General features: G+C 40.0%; 1 protein-coding gene across 6 annotated transcripts in view; it reads right to left on the reverse strand.

Annotated features, from left to right (window-relative positions):
* PEAK1 (pseudopodium enriched atypical kinase 1) overlaps nt 1–16,603 on the reverse strand; it is a 284,302-nt gene that overhangs the window by 13,510 nt on the left and 254,189 nt on the right. For all 6 annotated transcript variants that reach the window (XM_021097994.1, XM_021097992.1, XM_021097993.1 and 3 more), the window contains one exon: nt 10,971–11,716. In XM_021097994.1, coding sequence (XP_020953653.1) covers nt 10,971–11,716 — 746 coding nt within the window. The remainder of the gene's footprint in view (nt 1–10,970; nt 11,717–16,603) is intronic.

Raw genomic sequence — 16,603 nt, forward strand, 5'->3', positions numbered from 1 at the left:
ATCACACACACTATACCATCTGTGCTATTTTGTCACATTACCCAAAAGCACAACTGCATACAGGAAAGCGTACAGAATGAAAACCGGCGAATTCTAAATTGACATTCATTACTTGGTACAAGCTCACTCTAAGAATACAGGCTCATCACTGACTGACCTCAATTCCTTGATCTGCCTAGGAGATGTTGCTGCTACAGAGCCAAGATCCACGACACAATGTTGTTACAAATATATTCAAAATGGATTAAGTATTTAATATACAAATGCTGTCTGGGCCCCAAGTACTCAGAATTCCATGCTGCTGTGAATCTGCTATGAGACCTGTCAGGCAGGCCAGGTAACTTACAGCTTGAATTGCTACAAAAATGTTGACATGTCCAAAAGACATTTTGGAGCCTAGAAGAGAAATTCAAGAAGGCAACTGTATAAGATTTTAATATTTTATTTATGTTTTATGTTTTTATGTGACTTGTACTCATCAAAGTTTTTTTATGCTTCTACTCAGTGTGCAGATCAAAAGAACATCACTTGTGCTCCTGAGCCGGTAATTTGGGCTGAAAGAATGACACCTAGGATGGTCACACTAGAGTAGCTGAGGCATAGAGCAGTTCAATAACCAGCTGAGAGACCAGATTAAGAATTCAATTAATTTGAATCTCAATTTATAATTCCCATCTACGTCCTCTCACCTCATTAAATAAAGCAATGGCTCTTTTCCCACTAGACAATTCATTTCGATTCTAGGTTTACGTAAGTACCCAAAACCTCTCCTTTCCAAACCAATTCCCAGTTGAGACTTTAAGGCACTTCTGTATGCATTCGGCTGAGAAATGAAGTGGACACTGACCTAGGATGACTACAAGTGTGTTTAACTAGTTGCTGATCAATTGCTTTCTGTGAAGTTTCAACAGCGGGAATATTTGTGTTGAATTATGGAAGTGAAAGTAGTTTCCTGCCTCGTTTTTTTCCTTGTCACTAAGCCAGTAATTAATTGCCTGAGTCTATAGTCTGAACTAGCTGTAAATTCCTACCAATCACAGTTATTCCCATTAATGTTTTTCATTTAGTGTCTTGCTTTCTCAGCATCCACCCAAATGAGATCAACGGAGACTCCAGAGTCAAAATGCAATAAAAGATGCTGGTATCCACAGTTCACCTCTACTTTATTACAAGCTTTTAACAAGATTCTTGACATAGCTGGAAGAAAAGAAGCTGTTCCACTGCTGAAATAGGAAGTGTACATCTTCACCGAGCTTTGTGTGCTCTATTCCTGAGAACGAAGACCAGGACTACTTTAAAAGGAGAAGACACCTATGACCACAGAGTTAGAGCTGCTGGAAAAATAAGTCAGAAATTTATACTTTTTGCTTATATGAGATTTTCATCAACTTCCTCAAAGTAATTCCATCAAATTTGTCATGTGGACTCACTTAGCAGCATTTGTTAGAAAATGATCTCATGGCAACAGTTACAAAAGACTGTCCCACTGAGACTGAGCCATGATTTTACTAATTGTCCACCCTGCTTCTAAGCAAAAGGCTGCCATTTGACCATTCAGGGATAACAATGGGGCACAGCAAGGCCAACCTACTGACTCAGGTATGACATAATAGGGCAAGGTTCCACGTTGGAATCAGGAGGCAAGTTGCCATGAAGTTAGTGACGCTATGCAAACATAACCGTTTCTCTCTGTTCTCAGTATCTTTCTGTGTAGAATGATGAAGGCCTGCCTTTCTAGAGCTGATTTGAGTCTACTTTGAAGACTGTGTGTTTGGTCAGTAGCTACCCAGGTTCTTTGAAAGGGGGAAAAAGCAAGGTAGATTTTATTCAGAGTAGGGAAGTTAAGGATTGGAGGCCAGCCAATATACAGAGACAGATAGTCTAACCTACTGGGTGGTAGCTCACCAAAGAGTGATGGGGGATAAAAGAAGACACGAAGGGGACAGAAACAGAACTTGAGGTTAAATATTGCCTGGGAATCAATATGGACTTTTCTTTACCAAAATGCTTGAAAAGAAGCTGTGCTCACTGCTTCTACAGCCCCCCTGTTCCATACCCCGGCTAACTCACTGCATCTGACATCCACTCCCACTATTACTAAAATTGTATCTTTTGGAGATTCATCAGAGATTGCGCTCCTGTCTTCTCCTGCTCAAGCCTTCTTCAATCTTGAACTCTGATCTGTGGGTTCTTGTCCTTTGCTACATTCTATCCCAACTCTTCTGCTTTGGATCACTTAGATATAAGGGCCTTTTCCCAATGTGCAGACTGTACCATGACCATCTCAGACATTCCCACAGTTTGAACTAAATCAAGTTTATGAGAGGACTAGATAACCTCTACCTCTCTTCTGAGTACCAAGCCCACATTTTTATCTGGCTATAGGCTTTCTCTTCACTTGGCTGTCCCATGGGCATGCTCCAGAAAGAGCTCATCTCTTTGGCTTTTCTGAGTCACATTTCAGTTAATGGCATCGCCATCCCCCCAGGGTAGCTCTTCCTTGAAATTTAGCATCACTGCCCCATCCTATATCCAGCCACTCACCAGACATGTTCTATTGCCTGCCTCAGCTCTTTTACCACCTGTCCCTTCTTTTTCTCAGTCCTATTTCAGGATCTCATTATTATTTATCTTGATTATTACAACAGCATAATGATGGGCTTCTTTGCTTCTAGTCTTTCTGGACTATTCTACCACAGTTTACTTCTAAAATTACTAATCTTACATCATCTGTCTGTTTAAAAATCCCTAATGGCTTTCCACAAAACACAGAATAAAGTCTAATCTCTCAAGTTCATCAATCAAAGCCTCTAAATTTGCTCCCAAATATCTCCACTATTCTCTCCATACTCAATTCTCCACTATTCTCTTCATGCATTGTATTCACCACAAAGAATGGTGTGAAGTGGATGCTATAGGCCCTTTTTTTTAATCAGCCCTGAGATCAGTGTTAACGATGACTTCTTTCATTCATTAATCTTTATTCATCTTTATATCTCCATATACCACTCTGAACCTTCATCACAATCTGTCTTGTTTAAGAGTTATTTATGCCTTATGTCTTTACTACTGAACACATGCTCCTTGAGGGCAAGACTTTTGTCCTACTCATATGTATTTTTTTAAGCCTACACAGATATCACAATGCTATATACAGTAAGTATCTGCTGAAAGGTCAAGAAATATTTATTGAAGATCTTTTTTTTTTTTTTTTTTTTTTTTTTTGCTTTTTAGGGCTGCACATGCAGCATATGGAAGTTTCCAGACCAGGGGTCAAATCAGAGCTATAGCTGCCAGCCTATACCACAGTCATAGCAACACGGGATCCGAGCTGTGTCTGTGACCTACACCATAGCTCATGGCAATGCTGGATCCTTAACCCACTGAGGGAGGCCAGGGATCAAACCTGCATCTTCATGGATCCTAGTCGGGTTCGTTAACTGCTGAGCCACAAAGGGAAACTCCAAGAAATATTTATTGAATGTCCACTATGAACACCATACTATATTAGTTTGTATTGCTATCTAATGCTAAGGATATTAGATTAAAAATATAATAAGAATATATGGATTAATAAGCCATGGTTCCTGCCACAGGGAAGCCCAAGTATAAGAGAGGGAAGGGCTGGCATGTTACTTTAATTGTATAATGGTAATACTGCATAATTGTGGAAGTACAGCATGATAAAGCAGTGGTAGAAAAATCTACTAGCTATGTAGAGTGGGTACATAGAAAAGAGCTGTCAACACTTTCTCAAGAGATCAGAGAAGAAAATTCACAGAGCTGGATTCTTTAAGATAACATAGGAGATTGCTAGGTATATGAGAAGAGAGGAGAGAATAAATAACTACCATTAACGAAATGTTTACTTCGTGCCAAATGATGCTCTGAGCCCTCTATATATCTCTTTGGACATACTGACTTGTGATTTTTTCACAATGGCTTTAAGAAGAATGAAATATTTTCTCCATTTTATACATAAAGATACTGGGTTTAGAAAAGGCAAGTCACTGGGGTGAGGTAACACAGCTGCAAAGCTGCTAAAGTGCAAATTTAAACCCAGGTTTGTCTGGCTTAACAGCCCAAATTCTTAACCACTATGTCAGCGTTCCTTAAATTTTGTGTGGAGGAACCACATGGGGGTGCTTTCTAACAATGCAGTTAACGAGGCCTCACTTCCAGAGACACTGATACATAAGGTGTGGGATGGATCGAGGTAACTACATTTTTAATGAGGATCCCACAGGTGATTCTGAAATAGGTCACCTGCAGATGACAATGCTCTTCCCAGAAGAGCAGTCCAGAGTGTGTGCAAAGCTGGGGAACCTAAAACAGGAGCTATTTTATAATTTGTGTTGGGAGGATAGGACTATAGAGATGAATAACTAAGGATACCTGCCTTCAAGAAGCTCAGTGTCAAATGATCCAAAAATCTCCAATTCCTTAGTTTTCATTGAAAAGATATTATGATATCATTTTTTTCCTTCACGGATTTTTATTGGCCACCAGCAGGAACATAGGAAAAAAAAAAGTAAGCCAACAGATTTTAAGATATAACTAATATCACATAAAGAGAATTCCTAAAATTTAAGCCATTTCCTTCACCTATCACAGACTCTCAAGTGTGTCAGTGGAAACAAGCATTGCTTCTTAAAACAGGTGGAGGAGCTATTTCTAGGCCCTGAGAAATAGTCAGAAAACCAAAGTCAGCAATAACTTATTCGGAAGTCTGTGCTTCACGTGACAAGAGCAGTTTCTTTGGCTCTATTTCAGCTCCCTTCCTTGTTGCCTCCCAACTCTGCCTCATAATCTAGCCAACTTAGAATTTTTTTAAAATTATAGATTATTTACATTGTTCTGTCAATTTCTGCTGTACAGCAAAGTGACCCAGTCATAGATCTATACACACTCTCTTTCCCATATTATCTTTCATCATGTCCCATCCCAAGTGATTGGACATAGTTCCCTATGCTATACACCAGGACATCATTGCCTAATTTTTTTTTTTTTTTTTTTAGGGCCATACCCGCGGCATGTGGTTTCCCAGGCTAGAGGTCAAATTGAGCGGTAGCTGCCAGCCTACACCACAGCCACAGCAATGCTGGATCCTTAATCCACTTAGCGAGGTCAGGGATCAAACCTGCATCCTCATGGATACTATTCAGGTTCGTTACCACTGAGCCACAATGGGAACTCCTGTGCCATGATTTAGATTCCACATGTAAGTGAATGGTATTGTTTTTCATTGCCTATAATCATCAACATTCTAACATAGAAATTATTTGCATATTACCATTTTGTAGGTCAGTTTTTTAAAGTGATCATAATACTTGATATTCTGCTATTTCCATACGACATTTTACAAAAAATGTTTTCCTTGATTATATATAGTCTTCATAATGACCATTTTTAACCTCTGCAAACATTCCACTGGGCTGCTCTACCATAAGTTATTAAATTGTTTACTTAATATCAGGCACTTTGTTTCCAATTTGGGGCAGTGCTAAAATTCTAGAGGGTTGTAACATTTAGTAGCTTTCTCTCATAATCTTAAGAAAAGATGTTTATGTCTTTGAAGAAATGAGCAAGAAAATAATCTAAGTGCAGAGCTTATCAAAATATGCTCAAGACTAGTACCTAATATTAAAGAATGATAGTGACCAAGAGAATGTTGAGAAGTAATTTTTCCATTATTAATAACAACAATGCATTCTCTTACATGTACTTCACAGTTTATAAAAGCAGTTTCACTACATAAACACATATGCATATAAACCTCTAATGAGGGAGGTAGGTACAGCAGCGAGTATCCATTCATGTGAAAAGGGAGAGGTTATGTGACTTGCTTGGGAATATACAACAACAGATTCAGAATTTGGACCCATTAAGCTGACTCCAAAGCTACTTTTCTGTTTTCTTTCTTTCTTTTTTTTTTTTTTCCTTCTTCTGGCTATACCCATGGCACGTGGAAATTCCTGGGCCAGGGACTGAATCCACACCACAGCAGTAACCTGTACCACAGCTGTGAAAATGCTGGAGCCTTAACCTGCCAGGCCACCAGGGAACTCCCAAATATACCTTTTCTTATTTTATGTTGTGATGTCTTTTAGTTTAAGACCAACAAAAATAAAGCTATTCACATTGAATGAAAAACCAAATAAAGCTATGGACTGAACTTGTCTTCCCAAGATTCATAAGTTAAAGCCCTGACCCCCCCCAATGTGCATACTCTCTCCCCCACCCTCCCCACCCCTGGCATGTCTCACACCAGGAAGAGAATCTTCTCCCTTTGCAGTCTACAGAAATGGGAGAAAATAAACCCTATTATTCATTAGTCATCCAGTTTATCGTATTTTGTTATGGCAGCTCAAGCAGACTAAGATGAAGATTTTGTTACTGAGAAGTGGGGTATTGCTTTAACAAATAACCAAAAATACAGAAGAAGCTGCTTTGGAATTGGGTAGAAGATGGAAGAGTTTTAAGACACCTGAGAGAAAAAGCCTAGATACCCCTGAATAGACTGTTGCTAGAAATATGAACACTAAGGGTGATTCTAGTGAAGTCTCAGATAGAAATGAGGAACACATCAGAAACTAGAAAAAAGATGAACTTTCTTATAAAATGGCAAAGAACTTGGCTAAATGGTGCTCTTGCATTTTGTGAAAGGCAGAACTTGTAAGCTATGAAACTAAATATTTAGCTGAGAGATTTCTAAACAAAATGTTAAAGGAATGGCTTGTTTCTTCCTAACTGCTTATAGTAAAGGGCAAAGGGAGAGAGAAGAGTTGAAGGAATTGTTGGACAAAAAGGAATCAGAGCTTGAAGATTTGAAAACTCTCAGCCTATCCATATTGTAAAAAACGAGAAAGCTTGTTCTAAAGAGAATACTAAGGGTGTGGCTGAATAACCACTTGATAAAGACATCAGAGTGTGACTCATGGACTTAATCAGCCATCTCAGCAGAAGCCAGAAATAGAGGTGGGATTATACCAGCAAAGGCACTGTCAGTTTGAACTAAAGGGACAGAGAAAGCTGGGTGGAATGAAGGAAGGCTGTTGGACTTCTTGGATGCTTGAGGACTGGACCATAGAGCTATTTATCTGTGAAAGAGAACTATTCTTTAAGGAAAGGGAAGCATGACCCTGAAGACATTCTAGATATTCAAGGGCTGCTACTCCCACCACAGGCCCAGGGCAAGGCAGTTTCCTTTTCTGTTTAGAAGGGTAGGGATGCTTCTCCAGATTGGGAAGGCCAAGCGTGACCCTGCCCTGGCAGTGAGCCATGTGGGTGGGCCCTTACGAAAAGCCAAAGATCAAGGGGCCCAGCAGAGCCACATGGTTGATGCTGCCACTCCAGTGGGCCTGGAGGACAAAATACTGAATCAAAGAGGATTATTCCTGAGCCTCAGTATTTAATGGAATTGGCCTTGTAAGGTTTTGGAATTGGCCTTGCAAGGTTTTGAACTTGCTTGAGACCCATCATCCCTTTCTTCCTTTTCGATTTCTCCCTTTTTAAATGGGGTTGTCCATCCTATGCTTGTCCACCACTGTATTTTGGAAGCACATAACTTGACTATTTCCCTAGGTTCACATTTGGAGAAGAAATTTGCTTTAGGATTTATCAGACCTTGAGTTTCACCCATATCTGATTTAGATGATAGTCACGTGAGACTTTGGACTTTAGAGTTGATGCTAGAATGAGTTAAGAACTCTGGGACTACTGGGATGAACTGAACATATTTTGTATGTGATAAGGATATGAATTCAATGTGGGGGGCAGGGACAGAACATTTTGGATTAAATTGTTTACCCCGCTCCTCCCAAATTCATATGTTGACATGCTAACCCCCAAGGTGATTTAACTGTATTTGGAGATAGGGCCTACAAAGAGGTAATTAAGGCTAAATGAGGCCCTGACATGGATTAGTGTCCTTATAGGAAGAGACACTAGAAAGTCCCTACCCACCTCAGCCATGTGAAGACACAAGAAGAAGGCAGCCATCTGCAAGGCAGAAAGAGAGCCCCCCACTAGAAACTAAATCAGCTAGAACCTTGATTTTGAACTTTCCAGCATTCAGAACTATGAGAAAATTTATTTTGTTTAAGCCATCCAGTCTACAGTATTTTGTTAGGGTGGCCTGAGCAAACTCAGACAACACTCAAGGTAAAGATCATAGTACTCTTTATCACCGCAGGGTATTTGGCATTTAAGGGGTAGAATCCCTTGGCTTTCAAATTATTAAATTCTAGCAGTGACTTCCTTTTGCAACATTTTAACAGACCTTTTAGCTTCTTCAAGAGACAGTCATACCTGTTAGCCTACTCTAAATTCCCTTAGTATGGAAAGGGATATGTTAAGAAGACAAACAGTGAAAAGTTATGTGAGCCAACTGCTGGTCTTTTTTTGCTTATCTCTGCAAAGGTAGGGTTCACAGTGTCCTAGTAATTTATTCCTTTAAGGTTGTACTATCAATTGGGTACTTCTAGAAACACCCAGAGGGTCTTCAAAGAGGCATTTATATTCACCATTTAGTGTAAAACATCCTTTCCCAAACCTGCCAACATCTCCCAGTATATAACCACTTGCCACCTGTTCTTTGGAGATTGCTTTTGCATCATTACAAGCAAAGAAATCAATACCAGACCATTGATTTGGGAAAGAGACAAGATTGCACAGCAATAATACATAAAGTTAGTCAAGCCCTACTTCTCAGTTGTTTTGAAAAAAACAGATAGTTCAATGTCCCTTTCTGAAATAGGTACTCATCCTGCATTGATGATTTTGTAGCAATAAAGGCCCAAGATAGATGAGGCCCCATAACCCCAATTGATATGCTACAAAGAATCTCAAAATGCCTTTTTAGACTCAACAGTAATATATTAACTCATATCTAGATCTTCTGTCTGCAGTTTACCCCTCGGTTTAATTTAAAAAGTGTGGGCTGGGGCACAGGGTCACTCTGCAAGTGCCACCAGACAGTAAAGTGGTGACGGTGCTGCAACTGCAGAGAGCAGCCGGCTGAAGGTCTGGTCTAAATATATATTCTGTCTTGATAGACAGGTAAGGCCAAACGTTTACCTTATCCATTAATTTACTAAGACACCATCTGGTCTTTCGAAGCTAAATTAACACATACAAGTCATTTAGATATGTTAATTGGTTTTGAACCAGTGAAGAGAATCAGTAAAAAGGGACTATGGGAAGGGGGAACGTTACCTTAAGTTTACAGAAAGCTCTATGTTTTCAGAAATTCTTTCAATGTATCATCTCACTTGAGCCTAACCTCAGTCCTGAAAACTAGATACATCATTGTTGTAAACATCTGAAAGAGAAGGAAATTGAGGCTCAAAGACTGTTACTTTCTTAAAGTAATCTAGGGAAGAAGTGAAAGAAGTTGAAATTTATCAGAGACATTTAGTTCTCTTTTAGTCAAAAAGTGCTACAAGATGGGCACCATTATTATTCCCTCCCCCCACTTTTTTGGGCAGCACCTGCCTACCTCATGCAGGAGTTCCTGGGCCAGAGATCAAACCCAAGCTACAGCAGTGACAATGCTGAATCCTTAACAGCTGGGCCACCAGGGAACTCCTATTATCTCTCTTTTTTTTCTTCTTTTTACAGCTGCACCTCCAGCATATGGAACTTCCTACGTTGCGGTCAAATCGGAGCTGCAGCTGCTGGCCTAAGCCATAGCCACAGCAATGCAGGATCTAAGCTGCATCTGCGATCTACACCACAGCTTGTGGCAACGCCTGATCCTTAACCCACTGAGAGAGGCCAAGGATGAAACCCGCATCCTCATGGACACTATGCTGGGTTCTTAACCCACTGAGCCACAAGGGATGACACTCTCACGGCATGTGAAAGTTCCTGGGCCAGCAATTGATTCCATGCCACAATAGCAACTGGAACCACTGCAGTGATAACTGACCAGATCCTTAACCCGCTGCACCACCAGAAAACTCCCATTATCCCTTTTAAGGCTGAGGAAGTTGAGACTCAGAGCAGCAACTTATGACAGAGCTACTTAGTGGCAGAGTCAGGATTTGAACCCAGATCTTTTGGACTTTAAAGTCCATGCTTCTTTTTAATCACACTGATGAAGCCTAGGGCTTACTGTTACAGTGACTGTAACTGCTCAAGAATTCTTGATGGTAAGAGTTTTAGCCCTCTGAAAGAAGTGGGTTGACTGGAATGGGTGATATACATTTAAGAAATTAATATGTGATATAACAAAGTGTAGGCTAGAGTCAGAGAGATCTGTGTTTAAATCTACCTTTACTAACTGCTGGCCATATTATTCTCATCTGTTGAATGGATAAAAAGATCTTAACCCCAGGATCCATCATTGTCACTGCAGAGGCCCTGGTCACTGCCGTGGCATGGGCTCAATCCCTGGCCTAGGAACTTCTACATGCGGTGGGTGGGACCAAAAGAAAAAACAAAAAAAACAAACTTAACCCCATGAAGTCAACGTGAAGATTAAATTACATAAGACTACAAAATTCCTGGTACATTAACAAATATTGGTTACCTTCCTCTATAAAAATGTTTCTTTAGGAAACAGAGGAGTCAGAAAACAAGGGTCTCTTATTTGCTAGAGATTAAACACAGAAACAGAGTAGAAGGTACATGATAGACCACATTTGTACAGGTAACCTTTGCAAACAATCACAGCTCAAGGATTACCTATTTTAGGAAGAATTCTCTGGCATCTGGAGTCTGGGTTAAGGTCCTGCTTACCTCTATCTTGGCATTCAGTATACTGTGCTCTAATTCTGTCCCTATACATCTGTTTTCTCACCTAGATAGTAAGTTAAGCCCCTTTCTTTTACAATATCTGAGGTAAGGAAGATGCTCAATAAGTTTTTGCTGAACAGAGGAATAAAGGGGAAAAAAAAAGAAACCAGACCCATCTCAGTAACAGTGTGTTGGAGAAGATTAAAAGTAGATTTATAATATTTTCTTACCTTGACTGCATAGTTATTAAGTGGATCTTTTGCATATGAAGCTGTGTAGTAAACGGCATCACCTGCCTCACAACAAGGCTTGTCACTGGTTAGCCTGAAGTCTGACCAGCTGTCCACCCCAAAACGGAGCTGATCTTTCTGCCCAGCCATGAAGAGGTCTTCACATTTAATAGCCAGTTTTTTCAAGGCATCTGCATGAAGGCTTCGGATTTTACCCACCACTTCTTCACGATTCTCAAGTCCTCGATAAAGTGCTTGTCTCTGTGGCTTCTGGATGCCTCTGCCCTGCCTGCAAGAGGGACCACGCCGGCTGGACAGGGACTCTGTGCTATTGGAAAATCTGTCCTTAATACTGAGAGTGGTTAAGCTGGAGATGCTGTTTGCTGCAGAGGGCACAGGTCTCTCCTTGTGCAAAGGTCTCTCCAAGGAGTCATAAGACTCAATATCCAGTCCCTTGAGTTCATAACTGATTGAAGAGCCAGCGCTACTGGCATCCCAGTTGGGGTCAATATCATAGGTAGGATTAGCCATGACACAAAGAGTAGTTTCCAGGGATTTCTGGAGTTCTTTGGAGATTGGCTCTGTATTGGCTCTTATGATCATTTTCTTTGGCAGTGGGGGTGGTGTAGGTTGAGAAGCATTAGGTGCTTCTTGGTCTGTTTTCCCACCGAAGGCAATGGCATCATCCAAAGCTCCCTTAGGTTGCCGTGGATGCTTGGGAGGTATCATGGCTGCTCTAGACTGCCCTGTATTGTTTTAAAAGAAAAGAAAAAAAAGAATAATTAAGTAAAGTTTTCATTCTTGTGACATAACTGAAATTTAGACATAAACAAGGGAGGCAGCACTGAGAATGTAAGAAGTCAGTGCTTTAATTCAAAAATGATGAAAGAAAACAAAGGACAAATAGCTAAATTTAAAGGTAAGACTTGATGGGAGGAACAAATGCCAACAATGTCTTAGTACTTCTTTGCCATAGGAACAGTTTTCAGAAAGAAATTCAGAGTCTCCCCTCCTGGCCCCAAGAGTGCTATATTTACCACATTAGAATACTAAGGAGTGACAGACACTCAAATAATTGCATTGTGACAGAGTAGAGATGATAGCACTTGCGGATTTTAAGAAATATTGGGAGCATTATTAAAAACAATTGGAACTAGCAAATGAGCTAGACTGGTGCTCAGAAGACACTATTCTATCCTTTTAACTTTGTTCCAAGGTACATTGTATTGTATACGGCACTTGTCATTTTCAATCTAATATATACAAATATAATTTCATAAACCATGTTATTTTATTTCACTACAGAGACGGATTCGGGCACTGCTTAACGGCCTATGTATAAGATCCCTGTGATTGTGATAAGGGGAACCACATATATGAGCAGATGACTATTGTTTTACAAACTCTTATGTGATTATTTTACAGGGCATACAAACTGTGATTTCAGAGATACTACTTTTGAACCTCTTTTACAACAAATCTTACTTAACAGAACTGATCATATTTGCTTGTTTTCCAGAATTTGTGCTTGGAAGAAGATAAAATACATAGGTATGTGATTAATGACACCTCCAGGACTTAATATACTGAAGTCCTAACCTCTGGTACTTGTGAAGGTGATCATATTTGTAAACAGAGTCTTTGTAGGAGTAATTAAGTTAAGACGAGGTCATTAGGATGGGCCTCAATCCAATACAGCTGATATCCTTATAAGACTAGAAAAAAGTCATATGAAGACAGACACACCATGTGGTGACAGAGGCAGAGACTGGAGTAATGCAGTTGCAAGCCAGGGGTGGTAAGGATTGAGGACCACCACCAGATGCTAGGAAAAGATAAGGAGGGATCCTACCTAGACTCTCAGAGGGAACACAGCCTTGTTAACACCTTGATTTCATACTCCAAGTCTCCAGAAATACAGGAAAATAAATTTCTCTTATTTTAGGCCAGTTAGTTTGTGGTACTTTGTTACAACAGCCCTAGGAAACAAATATATGCTCCTACTGATGATAATAATGAATAAAGATGGCTTATTAAAATCATATCCTTATAGCAATGCCAAAGGGAAGAACCAATATAAACTATGATTGTAGTAGCAATATATTATATTCCATTTCCCATGCATGCAATTCTCTTCAAGAATACCTAAGCATTTATATAAACTCTGATGATATATAAGCAAACCTAAGGACCCCCTTTCTCCACTAATGGCATGCAGCAATATTTTTTTATAAGGAATAGAACTACATTATATATAAATAAAAAATATGTATATAGACAGCATGAGAATGAGAGAGGGAAAGAATATGAGAATGCTAAGCTCTAAGAGGGCCAGGAATTTCATTTTATTCATCACTGTACCCTCTATGTTAAGAACATGTCCTGTGTATAACAGATGCTCAATAAATATCTCTCGAATGACTAAAGGAATGAATATTTAGGGCTAAAAGAGAAAAAGAGGCAAAACCGTACAGGTACCCATAACAAGTAAAGATACTAAACCAATGACTTAAAAAATTCCCTCAAAGAAAAGTCCAGGGCCATATGGCTTTATTGATGAATTCTACCCCAATGTTTAAAGAAGTATTAAAATCAATCCTTCACAAACTCTTCCAAAAAACAGAGGGGCAGTGAACACTTACCAACTTGGAATCTATGAGGGCAATCTTACCTACATATCAAAACAAGAGAAAGACATTACAAGAAAACTAGAGACTAATATCTCTTATTACTAAGCACAAAAATCCCCACAAAATATTAGCAAACTGAATCCAGCAACATATACAAAAGAATTAGACACTACAAACAAATATGGATTTATCCCAGGAATGCAAGGTTGGTTTAATATCTGAAAAATCAATCAATGCAATATACAATGTAAATAGAATAGAGGAAAAGAACCCCTCACGATCAGCTCAATAGATGCTCATAAGATCCAATACTTTTCATGATAAAATCATTGAACAAACTTGGAAAAGAAGGGATCATCCTCAACCCGATAAAGGGGACCAAGAGGTAAATCATACTTAATGGTGAAAGAAGAGATTTTTCCCCACTAAGATCAGGAACAAGACAAGGATTTCCATTCTTGTCATTTCTATTCTACACTGTACTAGAGGACCTAGCCAGGGAAATCAGGAAAGAAAAAGAAATAACATTCAGACTGGAAAAGAAGTAAAGCTATCTCTATTCATGGGTGACTTAATCTTCTATATAGGAAAGTCTAAGGAATCCATGACTACAACAACCAAAACCAATTAGAACTAATATACCAGTTTAGCAGGATTGAAGTATTTAAGCTCAGTATAAAAAATTAATTGTATTTCTATACACCAGCAGTGAACAATCCAAAAGGTAAATTAAGAAGACAATCTAGGGAGTTCCCATTGTGGCACAGTAGAAATAAATCCAACTAGTATCCACAAGTATGTGGGTTCCATCCCTGGCCTCGCTCAGTGCCGCTTCTGCAACCTATACCACAGCTTACAGCAACGCCAGATCCTTAACCCACTGAGCAAGGCCAGGGACTGAACCCGCAACCTCATGGTTCCTACTCGGATTCGTTAACCACTGCACCATGACGGGAACTCCTATCTCAGCATTTCTAACTCTAGGGATATATTCAAGAGAAATGAAAGCATATATCTACACAAAAACTTGCACTCAAATGTTCACAGCGACATTTGAGTATAAGTACAACGTAAGAGCCAAAAAGTGGAAAAAACTCTAATGTTTATCAACTGAAGAATGAATAAACAAAATGTAGTATAGCCACACAATAGAGTATTATTCAGCCATAAAAAGCAATGAAGTACTGATACTTGCTACCATCTGTATGAGCCTTGGAAACACGCTAAGTGAGAGAAACCAGTCACAAAAGACCACACATCATGTAATTCCACTTATATGCAATGTCTAGAAATACATAAATACACAGAGACAGTAAGTAGATTAGTGGTTGCCAAGGGCTGGGGGAGGGGAGAACGGAAATGGAGCTATTGTTAATGGGTTTCCGTTTGGGGATGAAACTCTTCTAGAATTAGATACCAGTAGTGGTTGTAAAATTTTGTTAATATACTAACATTCACTGAATTGAATTGCACACTCTAAAAGGGTGAATTTCATGGTATGTGAATTTTATCTTAATAAAGCAAATCAACAATCCATTCTTAGAAACCACCATAAATTCAGTTTTCAGTCACATCTCCCCATTTCTCTGGGCTCTTAACATCACAAAGGATGAAGAGGCTTGGCCTTTACTGAACTCTGCCTGTGATGGTGAGGTCTCCCTCCCAGAGCTGCCCCAGGCCTACCTCATGGCAGCTAATGTGAGAAGTCAGAACCACAGTTTATTTACAAGATGACAGCAATGTGCTTTGCAACAAACCTTCCTTTTCCTGACCCAGTCCTTTCAGAGGTGAAGTGCTGTGGAGAAGGTGAGAAGCAGTGAACTGTAGCAGCCCCTTATCTTCCTTGCCTGACTACTGTGGCAGGCTCCTGTTATCCCTGTCTCCAGTTTTGCCCCCCTCACCACACGAGCCATTAGAGACTTTTTTCAAACACCAAAGCTGATCACAGCACTCCTCTACTTAAAACATTCTGTCCTTGAGAACTTGAACTTGATCCTGAGGATGGAGAATTCTTTGTTCAAGCACAGAAAGCAGGCCTATCATGACCCAGCTCTGGTTGGTCGTGTTTCTCAGAGCACCTCCCCTGTGCCACACGTCTGAGCTAATAAGCTGCGTGTAGCTTCTCCAGCACTCGTGGCTACTTCATGTTCTGTGTCTGTGCTCATGTTGACCCCTCTTCCGGGAATGATGGCTCGCTCCTCTCGTCTTTAAACATTGTGCCTCTGGGGAATGTTTCTCACTCCACTTCCCAAAATTGACCTTTCCTTCCTTGGAGCCTCAGATGTATCCTGTGAACATTTCTCTCTGAGCACTCAGGATACTTGATTTGTGTCCCTGTTTGAATTCCCCACAGGTTTGCCATTGAGGGCAGAGGCTGTGTCCCATTTATACACCCAGGACAAAGCAAACAGTCTGGCTGAGGGGGGAATGGAACGAAGGAGGGAAGGAATGAATTAATGAATAAAAAGCATGAAACATACACCTATTCTCACCACTTTCAATGTGGACCTTAGGAGAAATTTTATGGTGTGGCCCTTTTCTACCCATTTTTCTAAATGATAATAAAAACAATCATGGACAGAGGAGGAATGAAGAATTCCAAAAGTGCTTTATTTTTTAAAATTACCTCAGAACTGACAGGTGAGACAAGGTCTATCACCATCAGCAGCTCTTTAATGCTTATCAGAGGGGGTGCAAGAGGGCCAACCTTGCCATTTTCCTCACCTACAGAATAAAGTCCAAACTCCTCACGAAGTTGGTCAAGGCTCTCTGTCTTATCTACCACTATTTCTCACCGACCCTCTCACGGTTGATGATCACTCAGTTCCTGTTCTTTTCATACTCTCCTTGTTTTTATTTTTACATCTCTGCCTTGGCAAAAGTGTTCTGTCCTACGCCCAGCTCAAACAGCCCTTTGTCCACTGATGCCCTCCCTCCTCTCTACTCTCCACCTCTAAACTGGGCGCTGTCACTTCTTCCTCTGTGTTCTCTTAGCACTTTTTA

Source organism: Sus scrofa, chromosome 7 (genome assembly GCF_000003025.6).
Source record: "Sus scrofa isolate TJ Tabasco breed Duroc chromosome 7, Sscrofa11.1, whole genome shotgun sequence".
NCBI classification, from domain to species: Eukaryota; Metazoa; Chordata; class Mammalia; order Artiodactyla; family Suidae; genus Sus; species Sus scrofa.